General features: G+C 36.1%; 1 protein-coding gene across 3 annotated transcripts in view; it reads right to left on the bottom strand.

The window, feature by feature from the left end:
* Positions 1-19,370, bottom strand: part of DYNC2H1 (dynein cytoplasmic 2 heavy chain 1) — a 399,828-nt gene that overhangs the window by 226,280 nt on the left and 154,178 nt on the right. For all 3 annotated transcript variants that reach the window (XM_044929811.2, XM_044929812.2, XM_044929810.2), the window contains exons 60-64: positions 19,265-19,351; positions 16,306-16,432; positions 13,814-13,955; positions 13,128-13,237; positions 751-849 (exon numbers count right to left, since the gene is read on the bottom strand). In XM_044929811.2, coding sequence (XP_044785746.2) covers positions 751-849; positions 13,128-13,237; positions 13,814-13,955; positions 16,306-16,432; positions 19,265-19,351 — 565 coding nt within the window. The remainder of the gene's footprint in view (positions 1-750; positions 850-13,127; positions 13,238-13,813; positions 13,956-16,305; positions 16,433-19,264; positions 19,352-19,370) is intronic.

Raw genomic sequence — 19,370 nt, 5'->3', positions numbered from 1 at the left:
ACAACCATAAGTGACATTAAATATTTTATATATTATATAAATAATTACGTATTACAATTATTCTTAAACACAAATGAGTTAGATATCCCCATTTGATAAGTGAAGAACATTTTAAAGAGGTAATTTTTCAAGCATCTGAATTAAAATGATTAAAATTTGATTACATTAAAAAATTAACCATGCATTGGGACTTTCTCAAAAAACATGAAAAATAATTTCTTTGGCAAGATAAACAGGACAGCAAGAAGTCACTACACAAACACTATCACACTTCATTGGCCGATTGTCAAACCTCAGGACACAACACAGGTGATCACTGCTGAGTTATATGAAGAGGAAATTTAAAAGTCCAGGGGATTTTCCTAAGTCCCTAAGTAACTTACTTCTATAGAACCCTTCTATAGCACTTGACTTTAATCATAATTTAGTATAAATGCTTATTTGTTTAGTGTAACTAATTACTCAATTGTCATCTCCATAAGGGCATGAACTCTGATTACTAAAATAAATTCCTGGGCTTAGATCAATACCTTGCATATTGAAGGAATCAAACAAAGATTCTTATTCCTTTTTACAAATTATAAAACTAAAGCTAAGAAAGCCACATTTCTTTCCCCAGGGCCCATGCCAGGTAAGTTATAAGAACTCGGTTTGAACCTATGTTTTCTGATTACAGACCCAGAGTTCTTGTCACCATAAGATGCCATTACTCCATTACTACTTGGTATCTAAATTATAAGTAATACACACCTGCTGGTTAATAACTTCCAAGCGTGAGTCTTTCAAATGTGTCTTTAACCATTCTGTAGCTTGGGAAGAAGGGTCGATAAGAAATGGGCATACTCGACTCTAATTAAAAAAAAGAAAAATTATAAGCTTTCATTAAATGAAAATCATTTCCTAAAAATTATTAAACAATTAATGAGTGAGTTTTTCTCTAAGGTTTTGAAGAACACAAATATACAACTATAATGAGGAAATGAAGGTAGTTTTTAGCTCCACTGGAGGTTAAATTAATAAATTTTACCAGAAATTAATATTAGGTTATTAAATTTAACCACAGTAAAGTTAGAACATAGTATTATTTACAATAACACAGAAAATGTACATTAACAACACAGTAAGCATTCTAGTCCTAAGTAGATGCCATTTGCACTTCTCTTCTTGCTTTTAAAATACATAAGTTATTCCCTAAACTTCAGATATTCTTTGGTTGAATAAACGAACTAAGAGCTAATCATAAAAGTATTGCTGAAACAATCAGTGATATAATTATTTATATTTTAGGACTAATTTTTCTAAAGTAGTATACATAATTACTATTACTAAAGGATTATTCTAGAACAGAAAATTACAAAAGATGATTGGTTAAGATGTAACGATCAGATCAGATCAGTCGCTCAGTCGTGTCCGACTCTTTGTGACCCCATGAATCGCAGCACGCCAGGCCTCCCTGTCCATCACCAACTCCCGGAGTTCACTCAGACTCACGTCCATCGAGTCAGCGATGCCATCCAGCCATCTCATCCTCTGTCGTCCCCTTCTCCTCTTGCCCCCAGTCCCTCCCAGCATGAGGTGGCCAAAGTACTGGAGTTTCAGCTTTAGCATCATTTCTTCCGAAGGAATCCCAGGGCTGATCTCCTTCAGAATGGACTGGTTGGATCTCCTTGCAGTCCAAGGGACTCTCAAGAGTCTTCTCCAACAACACAGTTCAAAAGCATCAATTCTTAGGCTCTCAGTCTTCTTCACAGTCCAACTCTCACATCCATACATGACCACAGGAAAAACCATAGCCTTGATTAGACAAACCTTTGTTAGCCAAGTAATGTCTCTGCTTTTGAATATGCTCTCTAGGTTGGTCATAACTTTTCTTCCAAGGAGTAAGCGTCTTTTAATTTCATGGCTGCAGTCACCATCTGTAGTGATTTTGGAGCCCAGAAAAATAAAGTCTGACACTATTTCCACTGTTTCTCCATCTATTTCCCATGAAGTGATGGGACCGGATGCCATGATCTTCATATTCTGAATGTTGAGCTTTAAGCCAACTTTTTCACTCTCCACTTTCACTTTCATCAAGAGGCTTTTGAGTTCCTCTTCACTTTCTGCCATAAGGGTGGTGTCATCTGCATATCTGAGGTTATTGATATTTCTCCCGGCAATCTGGATTCCAGCTTGTGTTTCTCCCAGTCCAGCATTTCTCATGATGTACTCTGCATAGAAGTTAAACAAACAGGGTGAAAATATACAGCCTTGACGAACTCCTTTTCCTATTTGGAACCAGTCTGTTGTTCCATGTCCAGTTCTAACTGTTGCTTCCTGACCTGCATACAAATTTCTCAAGAGGCAGATCAGGTGGTCTGGTATTCCCATCTCTTGAAGAATTTTTCACGGTTTATTGTGATCCACACAGTCAAAGGCTTTGGCATAGTCAATAAAACAGAAATAGATGCTTTTCTGGAACTCTCTTGCTTTTTCCATGATCCAGCAGATGTTGGCAATTTGATCTCTGGTTCCTCCACCTTTTCTAAAACCAGCTTGAATATCTGGAAGTTCACGGTTCACATATTGCTGAGCCTGGCTTGGATAATTTTGAGCATTACTTTACTAGTGTGTGAGATGAGTGCAATTGTGCAGTAGTTGGAGCATTCTTTGGCATTGTCTTTCTTTGGAATTGGAATGAAAACTGACCTTTTCCAGTCCTGTGGCCACTGCTGAGTTTTCCAAATTTGCTGGCATATTGAATGCAGCACTTTCACAGCATCATCTTTCAGGATTTGGAATAGCTCAACTGGAATTCTATCACCTCCACTAGCTTTGTTCGTAGTGATGCTTTCTAAGGCCCACTTGACTTCACATTCCAGGATGTCTGGCTCTAGGTGAATGATCACACCATCGTGATTATCTGGGTCATGAAGATCTTTTTTGTACAGTTCTTCTGTGTATTCTTGCCATCTCTTCTTAATATCTTCTGCTTCTGTTAGGTCCATACCATTTCTGTCATTTATCGAGCCCATCTTTGCATGAAATGTTCCTTTGTTATCTCTGATTTCTTGAAGAGATCCCTAGTCTTTCCCATTCTGTTGTTTTCCTCTATTTCTTTGCATTGATCGCTGAGGAAGGCTTTCTTCTCTCTTCTTGCTAGTCTTTGGAACTCTGCATTCAGATGTTTATATCTTTCCTTTTCTCCTTTGCTTTTTGCTTCTCTTCTTTTCACAGCTATTTATTTGTAAGGCCTCCCCAGACAGCCATTTTGCTTTTTTGCATTTCTTTTCCATGGAGATGGTCTTGATCCCTGTCTCCTGTACAATGTCACGAACCTCATTCCATAGTTCATCATGCACTCTATCTATCAGATCTAGGCCCTTAAATCTATTTCTCACTTCCACTATATGATCATAAGGGATTTGATTTGGGTAATACCTGAAAGATCTAGTGGTTTTCCCTACTTTCCTCAATTTCAGTCTGAATTTGGCAATAAGGAGTTCATAGTCCGAGCCACAGTCAGGTCCTGGTCTTGTTTTTGTTGACTGTATAGAGCTTCTCCATCTTTGTCTGCAAAGAATATAATCAATCTGATTTCGGTGTTGACCGTCTGGTGATGTCCATGTGTAGAGTCTTCTCTGGTGTTGTTGGAAGAGGGTGTTTGCTATGACCAGTGCATTTTCTTGGCAAAACTCTATTAGTCTTTGCCCTGCTTCATTCCGTATTCCAAGGCCAAATTTGCCTATTACTCCTGGTGTTTCTTGACTTCCTACTTTTGCATTCCAGTCCCCTATAATGAAAAGGACATCTTTTTTGGGTGTTAGTTCTAAAAGGTCTTGTAGGCCTTCATAGAACCCTTCAACTTCAGCTTCTTCAGTGTCACTGGCTGGGGCATAGACTTGGATTACTCTGATATTGAATGGTTTGCCTTAGAAACGAACAGAGATCATTCTGTCATTTTTGAGATCGCATCCAAGTACTGCATTTTGGACTGTTTTGTTGATCATGATGGCTACTCCATTTCTTCTGAGGGATTACTGCCTGCAGTAGTAGATATAATGGTTATCTGAGTTAAATTCACCCATTCCAGTCCATTTTAGTTTGCTGATTCCTAGAATGTCGACATTCACTCTTGCCATCTCTTGTTTGACCACTTCCAATTTGCCTTGATTCATGGACCTGACATTCCAGGTTCCTATGCAATATTGCTCTTTACAGCATCGGACCTTGCTTCTATCACCAGTCACATCCACAGCTGGGTATTCTTTATGCTTTGGCTCCATCCCTTCATTCTTTCTGGAGTTATTTCTCCCATGATCTCCAGTAGCATACTGGGCATGTACTGACCTGGGGAGTTTCTCTTTCAGTATCCCATCATTTTGCCTTTTCATACTGTTCATGGGGTTCTCAAGGCAAGAATACTGAAGTGGTTTGCCATTCCCTTCTCCAGTGGACCACATTCTGTCAGATCTCTCCACCATGACCTGCCCATCTTGGGTTGCCCCATGGGCATGGCTTAGTTTCTAACGAACTATGAACTAAATTCATTACTTCACACCTTGCGCTAATTAAACTCTGAAACAAACATAAAATTAGAATACTACATACACATGCCATTTAGAAAATGAAAGGAAGCCAATTATATATTTACGTATCTTTACATATATACTTACCTATATAAAGCCAATTATATATTTATGTATCTTTACATATATATTTACCTATATAAAGCCAATTATATATTTATGTATATTTACATATATTTAAGTTGATCATATATCATAAATATATGATAAATTTTAAACCATCTAATAATCATTGTTACCTAGCAAATCAGATTTAAATAACAACTGACCCAATTTTTCTTAAATTTTCACATTTATTTGAAAAACATAATTCAGTTACAGGATATAAGGATAAGATAACACGTGAGGGTAGCAGTGAAGTAAAGACTTAGAACTGGGGTAGTTCTAATAAGGACACAGATTTTTCCTTACTGGCATCTCAAGAAGGAGGGGGATGGTGGGATAACATGCCCTGGGGATCAACAGCATTTATCTGCAATGATGTTGAAAACTGCCAACACACAGTTATAATAAAGAGTTGACTGACTCTAAAACAGCTTTATTACTGTTTTAAAATTCTCTCTAAATATTGCAGCCTCTTTTTACCTGTATCCAGAGGGGACTACTAACACCGCGAGTCCCCCAGTGTTACCCCACTGTATGATCTTCACCCAGCATCTACTTCTGGAGGCTTCACCTACTGCTCTACCACATACATGTGCAATTGCAAGCAAAATAACATGGCTAGTAAACCTCTTAAGTATTGCACACTAGGTTTTAGATATCATTTTATGCCAGCATTCAACAGCAAACATTCCACAAGTAAACTAGATTTTGCTTAACTACAAAAATAATTATTTTAAATTTTAAAAAGTTCTTACCCATGATTTCAAGCCAATGATCTGAAGCAGTTAAAAAGAGAATAAGATAATGCTTCAAAAAATCATGCATTTAGCACAGAAAATATGCCTAAGAATTTCAAAGAATAGTTACAAGTTTGTATTCATCTTATTTATACTTCTTCAGAGACACAGAGAAGACCTCTAAGGAATATTTTAGGTGTGTGTTCCATGATTAAATGTGGTCAAATTCTACATTTAACAAATTATAGATCCAAAAATGCTAAGCTTTCATTCATTCATGCTATTCATTCATCTACCATATAATGCAGGGGATACAAAAAATTAACAAAATACATTCCCTCACCCTTACTGACCACCATCCAATAAAGAAGCAAAAAATGAAAAATTTTTTTAAATCAAAGATAACTCAAAATTATATAAGTGGATCGTTAAGTGAAGTTAGGGGAAGCTGCTGGGAAGCAATTCAAGTCAAACTAGATTAAAAGAGATAGGACTTAGCCAGGCAAAGAAGTTAAAAACTAAAAAGCAAATTTGGTCCAGACAACAGCATGTTTGAGAGAAGAGTGAAAAGCCTGGGAGTATTTGGAAAACCACCAGTGACTTAGTATAGTTGGAGTAAAAAGTACAGGCATTTTGGTTATTTTTGAAATTTTATACATTGATTCTTTTGGCTTCTTGCAATAAATTATCAATATAAATAGTGATGGCCAAAAAAAAGTTTAGGCAAATATGATGCTTATAAAATGGTAGGAGTAATCAGAGGTCTTTCTGATCATAAAGATCATGCCATGTTTAAGGATAATGAAATTTTTCTTTGCAGGTAATGAGCAGTCACTGAAATATATTATTCAAGGAATTGTTATGATCAGATTAACATTTTAGGAGAATCAGTCCAATAACAATTAAGGAACTGATACTGGGGGCAAGCAACCAACTGCTATTATGATGTATTTACCACAACATGAGGTAGGCCTGAGTGAAGCCACTGGCAGCAGGCGTGGTTGCAACAGAATGAATTCAGGACACATTTGAGAGATAGATTTGAGCAGACTGGCTGAGTAATTAACTGAATGAACAATTAAAGAGACATAGCTAAGAATGATTTGCAGTCTGCATTACTAGACCAAGACAGTGATGTCTCCAGCATTAGGAAACAGAAGAGAAGCAGGTTATAATAAGTCAGGGAGGAAGAGAAACAATTATTAGAGAACACAGGTACCTTTGCCTAGCATGCATGCCCCAATCATGCATTTCTCAGGGGATTATCAATCTTCCAGAACTGCATACAAGGGGTAAGCAAGTGATCCAAGCTAATCAATAAGAAGCTTTTGTTAAGGACTGACATAAATAGTGGAAAGGATGGGAAGCGATATCTTTAGTCTGAGAACATAAACTGCGATAATGGTAAAACTCACAAGTCACCAATGTCTATCAATAACACATGGCAGAACCTATCTAAGAATAAATCCATCTAAGAATATCAAAGAATAAATTCATCTCTTAAGATGGAGGAAAGAGAGAGAGAGATGTCCTGGTAATATCATTTGAATCCTGAAGCTAGTTTAAAAAAGTTATATTTACACGTACAAATATGATTGCAAAGTGGATTTTGGCTCATGTAGTGTTAAGGGTATTGCCCGAAAATAGTGGAAATCAATGTACAAATCCTCCCATGACAGCAAATACAGCCCCTATTGATAGTATATAATGGAAGTGTGTGACAACATAATATGTGTCATGGAGAACAATATCAAGGGAAGAGTTGGCTAGAACAATTCTGGTCAAGCCTCCTACTGTAAAAAGGAACCTTTTGAACATCTCAGTTACTTTAAAGCATAAATTACTTTTTAAAAAGAAAATGTATTATATATACTTGGCCACTGATTCTAAACTTAAAAAAAAATTTTTTTTACTGATTAAAGACAAAGTTTGAACTGCATACAAAGGTCCAGAAAATAATATCTAATAGGAAATTAGAACTACAGATCAGGAGCTCAGAACAGAAGTCACGCTAGAGACACATGATATCAATTTTAATTCTTCTCTTCTTGGGGGAAAAAAAGATTAGTTAGGGGACATTTTTGAAAGCGATTTTTTTCTTCCACTTTTACTGAGATATAATTGACGATCATGTGTAAGTTAAGATGTACAAAACAATGATTTCACTTACATGTATCATGAAATGATTGTCACAGTAAATTTAGTGAATATCCATAATATCATACAGGTGCAAAATTAAAGAAATTGTTTTTTTTTTTTTCCTTGCAATGAGAACTCTTAGGATTTCATCTCTAAGCAACTTTCATATACAGCAGTGGTAATATTTATCATGTTGTACATAATGTCCCTAGTGCTTATTTATTTTATACTTGAAAGTCTGTACCTTCTGACTTTCATCCAATAAGAAAGAAACTACTTTTTAAAACATTTATAAAACTACAACTTTATTTTTAATAACCACAAGTGGGGTAAGGGTAGAAATATTTTGTAAATATAACTAAAATTCATCTTTTGATAACATAAGGATAATTACATTAATGGAAATAACACAAAATAAATAAGTTAAAACATATACAGAACCATAAACACATATCTCTCAAAGGCAGTCTTACAGCATAGACTGGCTAGGCAGCAATGCCTGAATCTTGGCTTTACCTTTAGACAGCTCTGTGACCTTAAACAAGAAACTTAACCCTTCTGCATCTCAACTTCCTTATCTACAAAAGGATAATATGTGTACCTAAAGGACAGAAATGGTATGGACCTAACAGAAGCAGAAGATATTAAGAAGAGGTGGCAAGAATACACGGAGGAACTGTACAAAAAAGATCTTCACAACCCAGATAATCACGATGGTGTGATCACTCACCTAGAGCGAGACATCATGCAATGTGAAGTCAAGTGGGCCTTAGGAAGCATCACTATGAACAAAGCTGGTGGAGGTGATGGAATTCCAGCTGAGCTATTTCAAATCCTAAAAGATGATGCTGTACTCAATATGCCAGCAAATCTGAAAAACTCAGCAGTGGCCACAGGACTGGAAAAAGTCAGTTTTCATTCTAACCCTAAAGAAAGGCAATGCCAAAGAATGTTCAAACTACCACACAACTGCACTCATCTCACACACTAGCAAAGTAATGGCCAAAATTCTACAAGCTAGGCTTCAACAGTATGTGAACTGTAAACTTCCAGATGTTCAAGCTGGATTCAGAAAAGGCAGAGGAACCAGAGATCAAATGCCAACATCCGCTGGATCATCAAAAAAACGAGAGCTTCAGAAAAACACCTACTTCTGCTTTACTGACTATGCCAAAGCCTTTGACTGTGTGGATCACAAAAAACTGTGGAAAATTCTTAAAGAGAGGGAATACCACAACACCTGACCTGCCTCCTTAGAAATCTGTATGCAGGTCAAGAAGCAACAGTTACAACTGGACATGGAACAAACGACTGGTTGCAAATAGGGAAAGGAGTATGTCAAGGCTGTATATTGTCACCCTGCTTATTTAACTTATATGCAGAGTACATCATGAGAAACGCTGGACTGGATGAAGCACAAGATGGAATCAAGGCTGCATGGAAAAATATCAATAACCCCAGATATGGAGATGACACCACATTTATGGCAGAAAGCAAAGAAGAACTAAAGAGCCTCTTGATGAAAGGGAAAGAGGAGAGTGAAAAAGTTGGCTTAAAACTCAACATTCTGAAAACTAAGGTCAGGAATCTAGTCTCATCACTTCATGGCAAATAGATGGAAACAGTGGAAACAGTGACAGACTTTATTTTGGGGGACTCCAAAATCCCTGCAGACGGTCACTACAGTCATGAAATTAAAAGACACTTGCTCCTTGGAAGAAAAGTTATGGCCAACCTAGACAGCATATTAAAAAGCAGAGACATTACTTTGCCAACAAAGGTTCATCTAGTCAAAGCTATGGTTTTTCCAGCAGTCATATATAGATGTGATATTTGGACTATAAAGAAAGCTGAGCACCGAAGAATTGATGCTTTTGAACTGTGATGTTGGAGAAGACTCCTCAGAGTCCCTTGGACTGCAAGGAGATCCAACCAGTCCATCCTAAAGGAAATCAGTCCTGAATATTCAATGGAAGGACTGATGTTGAAGCTGAAACTCCAATACTTTGGCCACCTGATGCAAAGAACTGACTCAAGGGAAAAGACACTGATGCTGGGAAAAATTGAAAGCGGGAGAAGGAAGGGGACAACAGAGGATGAGATGGTTGGATGGCATCACCAACTCAATGACATGAGTTTGAGTAAACTTCGGGAGTTATTGATGACAGGGAGGCCTGGTGTGCTGCAGTACCTGGGGTCGCAAAGAGTCAAAATGCGACTGAGTGACTGAAATGACTGACTGACTAAATAGGATTGATTTGAAAATTAAATGAGTTAAGTATTTAAGTGTTTTACTTCTATTAATTTTTAAATAATAATGTATGAACAAAATGGACTTCCCATGTGGCTCAAAGGTAAAGAACCCTCCTGCCAATGCAGGAGACAGAGGAGATGCCAGTTGGATCCCTGGATTTGGAATATCAAAGGAAATGGCAACTCACTGCAGTATTCTTGCCTGGAAAATCCCATGAACAGAGAAGCCTGTCAGGCTATAGTTTATAGAGTGGCAAAGAGATGGAAACAACTGAGCAACTGAGCACACATAAACAACATAGTAAGAATACAAAAGTGTTGATTATTATTATGTATTGGGGAATTTAATGACAAAGATTTGTCTCAATGTAATTTACCTTTACAAGTCTATATTCTTTAGACTAATACCAAATTAGCTTGCATTTCTTCAACACGCAATAAATGGCAGGAGGGGAAAACATTCTCAGAAATGTGTGAGTGGTTTAAAGAAAACTAATTTGACACTGAATTGTCCATAAACAATAAGAAACAAATACCTAGTACATGTCTTCACAAGAAAAATTTATAATACTGTGAAATTTAAACCAAGAAAAATTCATAAACTGTGAAATTTAAATGAATCATATTTTCCATCTTCTTTCTGGATGCTCTTTACTCACACCTCTCCACAGTGTCTAACAGACATGTGCGTGCATGCTCCATCGCTCAGGCATGTCCTACTCTTTGCAACCCCATAGACTGTAGCCCACCAGGCTCCTCTGTCCACGAGATTCTCTAGGCAAGAACACTGGAGTGGGTTGCTATTTCCTTCTCCAGGGCATCTTCCCAACCCAGGGATTGAACCTGCGTCTCCTACGTCTCCTGAACTGGCAGGTGGATTCTTCACCACTGTGCCACCTGGGTCTCATACTCTCCATTTATCCCCTGAGTTTCACAAAAGTAGGAAGATCATAAAATCATCCACAACAAATTTTTTTAATAATTACATCAGGATAACAGATGCAAATCATAGTCCAAGCAATCCAGGACATACAGTCACCGTAGCCAAATTCTTCCCCTCCTCATCAAGGACACAGTCATAGAAGCTTTCTGCTAATGTAACAGAACTAATGGCCTTTGTTACAAGGCCAGTGGTAGATAATTATTTGACTATTTCCTCACCCAGACAACACATGTACTTCAACAGTTAACTGAACACAAATATGAGAACTCCAAAGCACCCTTTGTGACAACACAAAGGAATAATTTTGAACATACAAGGCACAAATAAGTAGTTAGCTTATAAGTGATGGAGTGGCTCTAGGCCCTGAAACTGGGAAAGAGTGCCCTAAGAAAAGAATCTTATAGTTAAATGATACTTTATTCATCACACCTTGTCATTTTTTCTCAGAAAATACTCCCAGGACCACATCTTGTGAAAATTTAGACATCTAATTTCATATTACTTGGTAATGTTAATGAGTAGATGTTACAGAATTGTGCTATCCAACCACACCCTCAACTACAACAGTTTATTTTAAACCTACTCCACTTTAGAACTCAGACAGAATGTCGAACACAATGGTAAACTCATTTCAACAAAATAATTAATTAACAAAATTTTCCAGACGGTTTTGTTTTGTCATGCTGTTTTAGTTGCTCAGTTGTGTCCAATTCTTTGTGACTCCTTGGACTGTAGCCCACTAGGCTCCTCTGTCCATGGGGATTCTCCAGGTAAGGTATCCTGGAGATAAGGTAAGATACCCACTCCAAGGTATCTACCCAACCTAGGGACTGAACCCAGGTCTCCTGCATTGCAGGCAGATTCTTTAACAGCTGAGCCTCCAAGGAAGCCCAAGAATACTGGAGTGGGTAGCCTATCCCTTCTCCAGGGGATCTTCCTGACCCAGGAATCAAACTAGGGTCTCCTGCATTTCAGACAGATTCTTTACCAGCTGAGCTACCAGGGAAGCCCTTTGTTTTGTCAAATAAATGCGTATGTGCCTATAAGAAAGCTGGCAATATTAAATACAAAGTGTACTAAGCTTGTTATAATAATTAATTTCAAAGACAATATTTCCCAAATTCATCATGAAAGAAATTCAGAATAGAAAAGTAAATATTTTCACTTACTATTATTAGAAAAACAAAAACAATTGTGAAAAATTTTTTTTCTAAAGGTCTCTGATTTCTTATGGAATAAGAAAGAAAAATTTTAATCTTTTAAAATCTTCAAACAACTGCTTTCTTGGAATACTGAAAATGAATAATCAACTATGAAACCTTAGGAAGAGAATACCAAACATGATAAAAAGTACTAGGCTATAATGAGTATATACACATTTAGAGTTCCAGATTTGTAATTCTAGTGTGAAAAATGATAAAAAAATGTTTAAAAAATAAAGCCAAATCAAATTAAAAGAAGGTAAAATTGTTTAATATTTGTTCAGTGACTCTTATACTAGTAAGACTCCAATGCAATGAGTCAAAGTAGAGTCAGTTGATAGTTGAATAAAACAATAAATTACATGGGAATAAACAGGGACCCCAATATGAATCTTATAATAATATGACTTACACTCCCTAAGGAGAAGCGTTTAGGATAAAGAAATGGTGTGTGGACAGAGAAAAGAGTTGTAGAGTAAAATAAAATACTTGTAATATAAACTATTCAGAAAAAAAGAATAGAAAAAAATGAAACATTTTCAAGAGGCACAAGTTATCTTTCAAATTCTATATTAGGAAGGTAAGTTAAATCATTGGTAAAAATTCAACTTCATACAAAGAAATGATTTGCTTGTACACAAGGTTTTGAATTTAGTTTTCACATTCACTGCTAATTAAGGCATAATAGTTTCAATTCTAAATAATGACTTCTGGGAAACATACTATAGAAAAGGAAAATTTTCCAAAATATGCACATGATCATCTTCAATTTATACCCCAAACTTACCTATCTTCATTCTGCATAACTTTGTTTATAAAACAAAATGAAATAAAAGTATAAAATTTTTTTAAAAATATACTTTAGATGGAAGAACTATACAGCCAAATAAATCAAGTATCCCTAAAATGTTTCTATTCATATTAGGAAGTTCAATTAATAATATTTGGCCACCAAAATAATACCATTTTAATTTAAAATTTTATATGAAGGTAAAAATAAATTACACTAAAAATTGTAGAGTTGCTAACCGAATCATAAATGGATTTTTGTTAAGAAAATATTTTTACTTTTAGGTAACTAAAAACTAACTGTGAAAACTTAAGGATTTTAAGAAGTTACTTCCTGGAGCAAGCTTCAAAACAAACATTTCTAATGAGAAAAGTTAAGTAGATTAATTACCTGTAAGATAACAAGAGCATTTTCTATGGAAAGGTCATCTGATGGCAGGCCCTCACTTTTCCAAATCAACTGTTCACTTTCAGTACAAAGAAATCTCCTCAGATCAAACTCTGAAAAATTAAAGATATCAGTGATACTTAATAATAATCTTGTGATTGATGAAGAAAAGAGAATAAAACTATTTAAAATATACTCCAACAAAAGTCCAATGATCATTCTTAATATTCAATCCATCCTTCTGCATTTAGTACCAGAAGTTTAAGAGAAAAAAAAAAATTAATGATGTAAAGAAATGAAACAACTGAATTAGTTTTCTTCTATTAAATAAATGTTTCACAACTATATTAATTTATAAAAAAACACAAAATTCACAAAGAATTTTGGAATTCCTACATCTCATTTTACCATATGAAATCAGTGTAAAAATTAATAAAATGTTTAACTGCATTCATACAGTATCAAAATAATTCAGTGGTCTCAGTTTCAAAAGTGATTTTAGGGGGACAAGAGTCATCATAATAGATCGATTCTCAGAACATTCGTAGAATTTAGCAAATCTAAGCACTTATGGTATTCATTAACTTACAGAAAGCTTTCCTAATCTTAAAAAAGTAAAATGACAAAAATCAAAAGATATGCTTTTCATATACTGAAACTTCAAATTTATGAATTAACTAAATACAAACTTTCAAGACCAGCGAACTTGGTCCATACTTCCAAACAGGTTTTTCTCAGACCCTCAGGAGCAGCAGAAAGATATGTAATAAAGGCAGCAGCTAGTTGAGCTCTTTTAGGAAGAGTAGCTAATTCTTCTGTGATCTCTGCAACCTGAAAAAGAGAGAGAGAGATGGATATGTCCTAAGAGGAAAAAATAAGCTTCACAAATTCAAGCTTTGCTTCTAGGAAAAAATCATTCATTGGTTTAAAGTAATTACTATCTTAAATAAAATTTTCAAAATGTAAAAATACCAGCAAGACCTTAGATCTTGCTGTCATATTAAAACAATGTATGATATAAGCTTCTGAATGCAGAGTTCCAAAGAACAGCAAGAAGAGATAAGAAAGCCTTCCTCAGCGATCAATGCAAACAAATAGAGGAAAACAAAAGAATGGGAAAGACTAGGGATCTCTTCAAGAAAATCAGAGATACCAAGGGAACATTTCATGCAAAGATGGGCTCGAAAAGGACAGAAATGGTATGGACCTAACAGAAGCAGAAGATATTAAGAAGAGGTAGCAGGAATACACAGAAGAACTGTACAAAAAAGATCTTCATGACCAAGATAATCATGATGGTGTGATCACTCACCTAGAGCCAGACATCCTGGAATGTGAAGTCAAGTGGGCCTTAGAAAGCATCACTACGAACAAAGCTAGTGGAGGTGATGGAATTCCAGTTGAGCTATTTCAAATCCTGAAAGATGATGCTGTGAAAGTGCTGCACTCAATATGCCAGCAAATTTGGAAAACTCAGCAGTGGCCACAGGACTGGAAAAGGTCAGTTTTCATTCCAATTCCAAAGAAAGACAATGCCAAAGAATGCTCAAACTACCGCACAATTGCACTCATCTCACACGCTAATAAAGTAATGCTCAAAATTACCCAAGCCAGGCTTCAGCAATACGTGAACCGTGAACTTCCAGATGTTTAAGCTGGTTTCAGAAAAGGCAGAGGAATCAGAGATCAAATTGCCAACATCCGCTGGATCATCGAAAAAGCAAGAGAGTTCCAGAAAAACATCTATTTCTGCTTTATTGACTATGCCAAAGCCTTTGACTGTGCGGATCACAATAAACTGTGGAAAATTCTTCAAGAGATGGGAATACCAGACCACCTGACCTGCCTCTTGAGAAACCTATATGCAGGTCAGGAAGCAACAGTTAGAACTGGACATGGAACAACAGACTGGTTCCAAATAGGAAAAGGAGTACATCAAGGCTGTATATTGTCACCCTGCTTATTTGTACTCTGCTTATATGCAGAGTACATCATGAGAAACGCTGGACTGGAAGAAGCACAGGCTGAAATCAAGATTGCCGGGAGAAATATCAATAACCTCACAAATGCACAGGCTGAAATCAAGATTGCCGGGAGAAATATCAATAACCTCACAAATGCAGATGACACCACCCTTATGGCAGAAAGTGAAGAGGAACTAAAAAGCCTCTTGATGAAAGTGAAAGTGGAGAGTGAAAAATTTGGCTTAAAGCTCAACATTCAGAAAACGAAGATCATGGCATCTGGTCCCATCACTTCATGGGAAATAGATGGAGAAACAGTGTCAGACTTTATTTTTTTGGGCTCCAAAATCACTGCAGATAGTGACTGCAGCCATGAAATTAAAAGAGGCTTACTCCTTGGAAGAAAAGTTATGACCAACCTAGATAGCATATTGAAAAGCACAGACATTACTTTGCCAACAAAGGTCCATCTAGTCAAGGCTATGGTTTTTCCAGTGGTCATGTATGGATGTAAAAGTTGGACTGTGAAGAAAGCTGAGCGCCAAAAAATGGATGCTTTTGAACTGTGGTGTTGGAGAAGACTCTTGAGAGTCCCTTGGACTGCAAGGAGATCCAACCAGTTCATTCTGAAGGAGATCAGTCCTGAATATTCACTGGAAAGGACTGATGCTGAAGCTGAAACTCCAATACTTTGGCCACCTGATGCGAAGATCTGACTCATTTGAAAAGACCCTGATGCTGGGAAAGATTGAAGGTGGGTTTAGAAGGGATCAAAAGAGGATGAGATGGTTGGATGGCATCACTGACTTGATGGACGTGAGTTTGAGTAAGCTCCAGGTGTTGGTAATGGACAGGGAGGCCTGGTGGCTGCAGTCCGTGGGTTCGCAGAGTTAGACACGACTGAGCGACTGAACTGAAATGAACTGATCTCCTCTAACTAAAAGAGGAATGGGTTGCTTTGTCTAAAATCCATCCACATAAAGGTTATTGTGCTTAAAGATTAATTCACAACAGGGCCATTCATCTAGATCATTTACCCTAAGCCGACTGACAGTTAATGGATATTTTTCCTTTTCATTTTTGTTAGCAAATATATCATAGATTTCCTGTGTCTTAAACAATGCTTCTTTATGGCCATGGACTGTACAGTCCACGCTGTCGCAAAGAGTGCAACAGGACTGAGCGACTTTCACTTCACTGTATGACCACAGACAAACCTGTGCATTCCATCTCCTGTGTTCTCTATCGAGCTGATTAATTAAGACTTCTGCAGCTTTAATTGTTTCTTGTGCTTTGCTTACTTCAGCTTCAAGTTTGGCAGCTTCTGAAGTCCTGCTCTGAAATCTATGAAAACATTAAAATTTAATTAAAGACAATCAGATTTAAGATAGATTTAATACATTATGCTTAGGTAGTAAAGTGAACTTTTATACTAGAATTTTAATTAACTATAATATTGATAATATTTGCATATAAAATATCATTAATATAATAGACATGATACCAATGCTTACATTTAAAGGGGAATATTCTCACAGGGCTGATATCCTGCTACATTATGTATAAACATCAATATGACATTCAAAGTCCCTGTCACAAGATTTATCTAATTTGTCTTTTCAGTTTTATTTGATTTTATTTAGTCCAGTAAAACTAGATGTCAACATCAGAAGAATTGTATATTCTCAAACAATGCACTATCTTTCATCTGCCATGACTGTCAATGGGCTGTTCCATTATCCAGCTCCTTCCTTATACCTACCTCACCCCTCATTCTAACTCCCACAAATACACACCTATCAAAATTACAAATAAAATTTTAAAACTCACATCAAATATTCATCCCATTAGATATATTCTCTCCCTATGTGCCCAACTGCCAAAGTTTAAAACTTCTTTTTATTTTCCTTAAAAATACTTGTACAAATTTATTATTTTACTAAATATAATAGCAGATTCCATATGATTACTTAGTCCTTCAACAAATATATAAGTGCCTTCAAAATGCCGAGGACTGGGCTTCCCTGGCGGTCCAGTGGTTGAGAATCTGCCTGCCGATGCAGGCGACACAGGTTCAATCCCTGGTCCAGAAAGATCCCACATGCTGTGAGCAACTAACCCTGTGCACAACTGCTGAGGTCCACACACTCTAGAGCCCACAAGCCGCAACCACATCACAACTAGAGAGCAGCCCGTGCTGGCTGCAACTGGAGAATACCCACGGATAGCTACAGATACCCAGCCCGGCTATAGATAAATAATACATAAAAGAGAACACACAGGACTGTGCTGATTCCAGGAACAGTTCAGAATAAGTGCTATAATCCTCATTTTATAAATACGGAGACTTGGATCCAAACAGATTATTGCACAGGTCTTGCCAGTAGTAAGTAGAGGACCTAAAATTCACATATGGGTGTGCTATTAAGTTGCAGGCCCTCTATTCTTTATTGCCTCTCTAAGTGCCCTGTTCTTCCCTCACCCAGAAATAAGACTCTAGGAGTCACTTGTCCAATATGGCAGCCATATGTGGCTATCTAAATTTAAATTAATTAAAATTAAAAATCCAGTTCCTCAGTCATATTATCCACAGTCCTCAATCATATTATTCAGAAGGTTTTCATAATAATCCTCCCAAAATACAAGTAATATGATGCAGTGACTAAGAAAAGGAACTTAAAGGAGTCAGACAAATATAGGATCTAATGCTTGCTTAGTCATTTACTACTTGTTCAACTTAAGCAAACCTTTTAATCTTTAGCGTTCTAATCGCAAATTATGTAAGAATATCCACCTCTCAATATTGTTCTAGATGCTAAAAACATGTATATGTAAAGTGCCTAGGACAACATCTGACACATGCAAATGGCTAACAAATGGAGTTAAAACACTGGTACTATAAGCTAACTACTCAATAAATATTTGATAATCACTTTAGTATGATTAAGTACTGATTCTGAGCATGTAATATTGAAAAGAACATATCATTTTCCTTATCCTGCTCTAATTAATTGGGGCTTCCCTGGTGGCTCAGACAGTAAAGCATCTGCCTGCAATGCAGGAGACCCGGGTTCGATCCCTGGGTCAGGAAGATCCCCTGGAGAAGGCAATGGCAATCCACTCCAGCACTCTTGCCTGGAAAATCCTGTGGACGGAGGAGCCTGATAGGCTACAGTCCATGGGGTCGCAAAGAGTCAGACACGACTGAGCAACTTCACTTCCACTTTCACTCTAATTATATACCAGGAGGGAAATTATGTGATTTAATATCTCTATGTCTAATACAAAAACATTCAGGAATATTAAAAACATTGAATTTATAGCTTTCACTATAGCTTTAATTTATGTATATTAAGTAAATATATATAAATGTAAATAGAGATGATTGTTTCCTGACTATAAATAGAAAAAAAAATTAATAGATTTTAGTCTAATGGAACTTTTTCTTGGTACAATAATGTATATTTCTTCCATAAGAAAAAAAGGAAATGTAATACATGACTTAAAGAAAGTAGCAAGTGATAACATATGCTATAGTTAATGACATGTTCTCCAGTTTTCCATTCTTTACAATTCTTAAATGAAAATGTTTCCATATTTGTAAGTCCCATACCAGTATTTTTTTTGTCCTATATTAAAAACAATCACAGGAACAAAGAGGTACATGAGGGCTTTAAGACTAATGCCTTTTATAAACAGTTTTTAGATTTGAGTATACTGGCATGAAGGAATATTTTTAATATCAAAAAGAGCAAAATTAAAAAGATAAAACATTTTTAACACGATCATGTACCATTCACAATTCCAGACTATGGAATAAGTAGTACTGTAGCATCATCTGCAATACAGAAGTCTAAAACGCTGAGGTCAAATTAATAAAGAAGTAGGAATACCAAATGTAAACACTTCCAGCATTAACATAGTACATTCACTTCTTCCTGCTCAGTTTTCCATTGCTTAGAAATATACACAGTGATAGCTATACAAATGGAAACTTATAATATTTTTGTTCTCATTAAACTTTTTAAAAGGAATACACTATTATTTTATATCATTCACCATTTTAAAGTGATAAATCAAAAAATTAATATATTAATTATAACAGTTTTTTAAAATGTAAGTATCAACTGTGGTAGGTTTTCAAATACTCAAAATATATTTCAAAACTTAACTTACTTTTCTTTGAGTTCTGATACTTTCTGACCAACAGAATTAAGAAGTTCTTCTAGTTTCCTTTTTCTATCTTCAGTTTTCCGCAAATTTCTAAAATATAATTCAATTT

This window comes from Bubalus bubalis, chromosome 16, assembly GCF_019923935.1.
Source record: "Bubalus bubalis isolate 160015118507 breed Murrah chromosome 16, NDDB_SH_1, whole genome shotgun sequence".
NCBI classification, from domain to species: Eukaryota; Metazoa; Chordata; class Mammalia; order Artiodactyla; family Bovidae; genus Bubalus; species Bubalus bubalis.
The sequence above is the reverse complement of the archived record's forward strand: the minus strand, read 5'-3'. Positions and strand labels throughout refer to the sequence as shown.